Source organism: Pteropus vampyrus, unplaced genomic scaffold, assembly GCF_000151845.1.
Source record: "Pteropus vampyrus isolate Shadow unplaced genomic scaffold, Pvam_2.0 Scaffold17, whole genome shotgun sequence".
In the NCBI taxonomy this organism is placed as follows: Eukaryota; Metazoa; Chordata; class Mammalia; order Chiroptera; family Pteropodidae; genus Pteropus; species Pteropus vampyrus.
In genome coordinates this window covers 7,383,875-7,388,714 of record NW_011888798.1, presented here as the reverse complement: position 1 = coordinate 7,388,714, position 4,840 = coordinate 7,383,875, and the positions used below count along the sequence as shown (strand labels likewise).

General features: G+C 34.3%; 1 protein-coding gene across 1 annotated transcript in view; it reads left to right on the top strand.

Moving 5' to 3' along the window:
* The window catches only part of HNMT (histamine N-methyltransferase), a 36,923-nt gene extending 35,041 nt beyond the window's left edge, over positions 1-1,882 (top strand). Inside the window, exon 7 of the mRNA XM_011354476.2 lies at positions 1,085-1,882. Within this exon, the coding sequence (XP_011352778.1) occupies positions 1,085-1,440 (356 nt within the window). The 3' untranslated portion in view covers positions 1,441-1,882. The remainder of the gene's footprint in view (positions 1-1,084) is intronic.
* Positions 1,883-4,840: the final 2,958 nt, after the last annotated feature.

Sequence of the window (4,840 nt, the reverse complement as noted above, 5' to 3'; positions counted from 1 at the left end):
TGCCTGATGATACGTGTAAACGTGCTCCTCCATCTTTCTTCTCATTTCTAATAATAACAATTTTCTCTTTTCAAGTGCTTGGGCCAAAACCATTGGAGTCATCAATGGCTCTTTTCTTTTACTCACACCCAATATCCAAATTGCTATTTGCAATGGATCTAGGAGTGTAACATATAAAAAACCCAGCAGCTTCTAATCACCTCCAAACTCACTGGTCTAATTTACCATCTATTATCTGTCACACAAATTAATCGCAGTAGCGATAATCTTACTGTTCTCCCTACTTCTGTCTTTATTCCCCTATAATCTGTTCTCATCTGTGTGGCCAGAGTGACCTTATTAAAATGCAAATTATGTTAAGTCAACCTAATGTTGCATTATTCAATATGGAAGCCATGTTTGGCTACTGAAATAGAAATTTAAATGGATTAAGATGAAATATAACTAAAACGCATTTCCTCAGTCACACTAGCCACAATTCAAATGATCCATAGCCACAAGTGGTTAGTGGCTACCATACTGGACAATGCAAGCAGAGAACTTGTCCAACAATCCAGAAAGTGCTATCAGACAGCACTACAATGGCTTCTCATCTCCATTCACTCTCTCCCTTGTTCATTCAATTCCAGTCTCACTGGCTTCCTGGATAGTTCTTAAACATGCCAACCATGTTCCTGCCTCAGATCCTCTGCAGGTGCTCTTCTCTCATCCTGGAATAATCTTTTCTCTGATATATCTACATGGCTTATTGGCATGTCTCTGCTCAAATGTCACATTATAAGAGAGACTCTCTGTGACCACCCTGTATAAATCAGCAACCATCCAACTCCTTGACCTTCCTTACTCCTTGCTCTGATTCGTTTTTCATTAGTACTTAGCACCATCTGATACATAATTTATTTACGTATTTATTTAACTTTCTCCTCACCCCACCCCCACCCCCACCCCTCGGTCCTTGAATTGAGCTACACAAAGGCAAGGATATTTTTTATTAACTACTCTATCCCAAGCATCTAATGTACTGCCTTGTAGAACAGGTAAATGAAAGAAAGAATAAAAACATGAACTTTGTTCTGTCACACAGGAATCAGTGGCTGGGACAAGCTATGGAAAAAATATGGATCCCGCTTACCCCGTGATGACCTCTGCCAGTATGTTACATCTACTGACCTCACTCAGATGCTGGACAAGTTGGGGATTAAGTATGAGTGTTATGACCTTCTGTCCACCATGGACATATCTGACTGTTTTATTGATAGCAATGAAAATGGAGACCTGCTTTGGGATTTTTTGACAGAAACCTGCAACTTTAATACAACAGCACCACCTGATCTCAAAGCAGAAATTGTGAAAGATCTGCAGGAGCCTGAATTTAGTGTAAAGAAAGATGGAAAGGTTCTTTTCAATAACAGTCTGAGTTTCATAGTGGTTGATGCATAAATATCAATCATGAGAGTGTGTTAAAAAATTCTATTTTGAACAATGTTGATCATTCATTTATTTCTGTATTAAAATTACAAATGCATCTTGTAAAATTATCTCTTATGTGTAAAATCTAGAAAATTCCAAGACATTCTTCCATGTAGAATCATATATGATATTGCTGGTGTTATCCATCCCATCCCTTCTACAAGTAAGCAGACCATGTGTGAGCTAAATACCACATAAACTAGAAAAATAAGACAACTAGGTTTCACTGGCTTAATGACAATAAAGTCCTTTCCATTTGTTGATTGTATTGGAATTTCCTAAAATATTAAAAAATTGTGTACTATGTATTTTTTATATATTAGTATGTGCTTATTAATACTTTGAACACTAAGAAAGTATATGTTTACTGTTTTTTTCTAGTTTTGTGAAGAAGCATTTGTCTTTATACATACCTCTATTGTAGTTTCTATTTTTGTCATGTGTTTCCATTTCATCTCATTTTAGTTTTTAATTTTATGATTTTTGTAGTGTTTTGTTTTTTGATAAATTACTATTTTTTCTATTTTATTCAGTCAAATTTATTTCTTTTTTAATTTCAAGATTTCTGACACATTTTAAAAAGTTTCTAAAAACTACTTTGAAATATTACCATATTTTATCATAATGATTTTATAATTTTACTTAAAAAATAAGCCTTTGATACGTTTGAAATTTACATAAGTGTAAAGAGTAAGATGGAGAACAAGCTATTTTCCCTCAAAAAGAGAAGCCAGCTATATCAACACAATTTACTTTGAAAAAAAAAACTCTTTTGACTTAAAATGCACCTTTTATCATTTACTAAATTTCTAGAAAACATTGGATCTGTTTCCATACTCCGTTATGCCTTATGCCCCTCTAAGATCTCTAAGAACAGTCATCTTTGGATAATAAGATTTCAAGAGATTTTTGAAAGCTTATTTGATGTTCTTTATTTTATTTTTAATAATAAACAGCTATCATTCTTATAAGAATACATCTCTTTAGATAAGTAAATAAGTAATTTTGTAATTAAAAAATAAATATATTTTTAAAGTAATTACTACTCCCTCTTAGAAACAACAAAATACATAAGGTTTTACTAAAACACTCATGAACCATCATTTTCCCAGTGATGAAGCCTTCCACACAATATGATAGCACTCTCACATTGCAGAGCTTCCACTTAATACTACAGTACAGTCACTTCAAAGAGTTAATGCCCTTCCCTAATCTCTTTGCTGAAGCACAGGGATTACACTGGAGTACAGAGCCTGTTTACATTAATAAATGACCAAGCTTTGTTGTTCATAATAAGTAAAACTGACTTGCATTGCCCTCTTTTCATGGACAACTTCATCAATGTTTTTTGAATTATAAGTTCCAACAAATGAAACGACAGTTATCCAATCAGATTCCTGAATGTGAACCCTGAAGCATTAATCATACTGATATGTACTACTGACAAAGAAAATCCATGAGGCACACATGATTGATGAATATGGGCCATGACGACCTTGAACAACTTCGCCAATGGGGTCGAAATTAAGACACTTCAGAGCAAATTATGGCCTTTTCTAAAAAGCACGTGTGCAAAACAACAATAAAACTAACATGCTACTTGAAGATAGAAAGAACAGCAGGCCATAGATGGATATTTGAAAATATGGCCTTTTTCTCATCTCTATACCACCCTTATAAAATACAAGGATAAATACTTACGAGCCTCAATTTAATGTAATGGGAACACTCCAGTCTATTTAAACAATAAATTCCCATGATTACCCACCAGTTCATGATGGAAATTTATATAGGTTCAAGGAATTAAACTATTGGTCTGCCTACATTGTATATTACAAAGGATTGGAGCAGTCACATACTGACTTTTCGAGTTTGTTATCGTGGTTCAGAAAAAAGCCCACAACATGTATTTGGAACACTGTTGTATACATTATTGTACATTTCCCAGTGTTTAACATGGTGCCATGCATGTGGAAGATGCTAAATAATTGGTATTCAGTGAATTCTTTCTTAAGCATCTACCTTATACCTATGTGTTTATGTTCTCACTTTAAACATAGCTCAAGAAATCCAACAAAATTGTTTGTTGCTTAGTATTTACTATAAACCATAGCTTCGATTGTTTCTGACACTGTTTAAAATTTGTTATTACGGAGTACTGCCAAAATCCAAAGAGAAGACATGAAGTAGAGCACGGTATTTTAAGGCTTTAGTATTTGCTTATCATAAAAATTGGTAAATTTCTTAATTGAAAACTCTGCCAATCTGGGCAAGCTATTTTAAATTTCTGTTGTGCATATATAAAAACAGATGCAAAGGTCATAGAGAATACTAGAATTTACATCTATAAAACTGCACAGACCCAAAGGCATATTTGATGTACTTTAAATGTTTATTAAGAATAGCTTACTCAGACTATTTTGACATTTTAACAGCATATTTGCATGTGTTTACTACCTTAGAATGTTATTTTTAAGAAAATGGCTTCTTGCTAAGCCCCATAGTGGGATGAATGTATGAAATAGTCTTGTTAGATGGGGAGGTCGAACCAGAATTCCTAGATTCAAATCTTGGTTCTGTTACTCACTAAGTGAACTAGGGCAACTTATTTTCCAATTCGAAGTTTCTTCATCTTCAAAATGAAAATAATCATAGTACCCACCTCACAGGATGACTGAGGATTTCAGGAGTTAAACTACATTAATATTCTCATAATGTAGCAGGCTCATAGGGAATTTTAAAAATACTAACTATGATTATTACTGATCGCTCAAAAAATTCAATATAAAATACAAAGCAGATAGAAAATAAAATTAAGGAAAATTATGACTGAGGCCAGAGAGCTAGTACCTACAGGAGCCAACCTAGTTCCTGACCTTGACATTTCTAGACAAAGGTTTATGGCCTCTCTGTGTCTATTAGAGCTAAGCTGTTGCTTCACAAAACTCATGGTGCCATCAAGGCTGGGCCACTCAAGTCTCACTTAGGGGATCTGCCTGCCTGACACTGTAAGTGCCTGCCTTCTGTACTACATAAAGTGATCCCATCTCAACCTTATCTCTGAGCAGGCCAAGGGGTGGGCAGCTGACACAAGGATACCAACTCGTAAGCTGGCCATCATTTGATTGGAGTGGTTTCTCTTGAAAAATATGAAATGAATCTTTTTCATTCTTCTCTTAGAAATTTGAGATTATAAATCTAGAGAAGTCAGGCACTCATTCTTTCACTTATTCATAAAATATACGTTCAACTAATATTGACTGTGTGAGGCACTGTTCTAAGCAAAGGTCATACCAAAGTAAAGAAAATAAAGTTCCCAACACCATTGACCTGATTTGTAGTGAGCTAGAAGACAAAAAAAAAAAAAAAA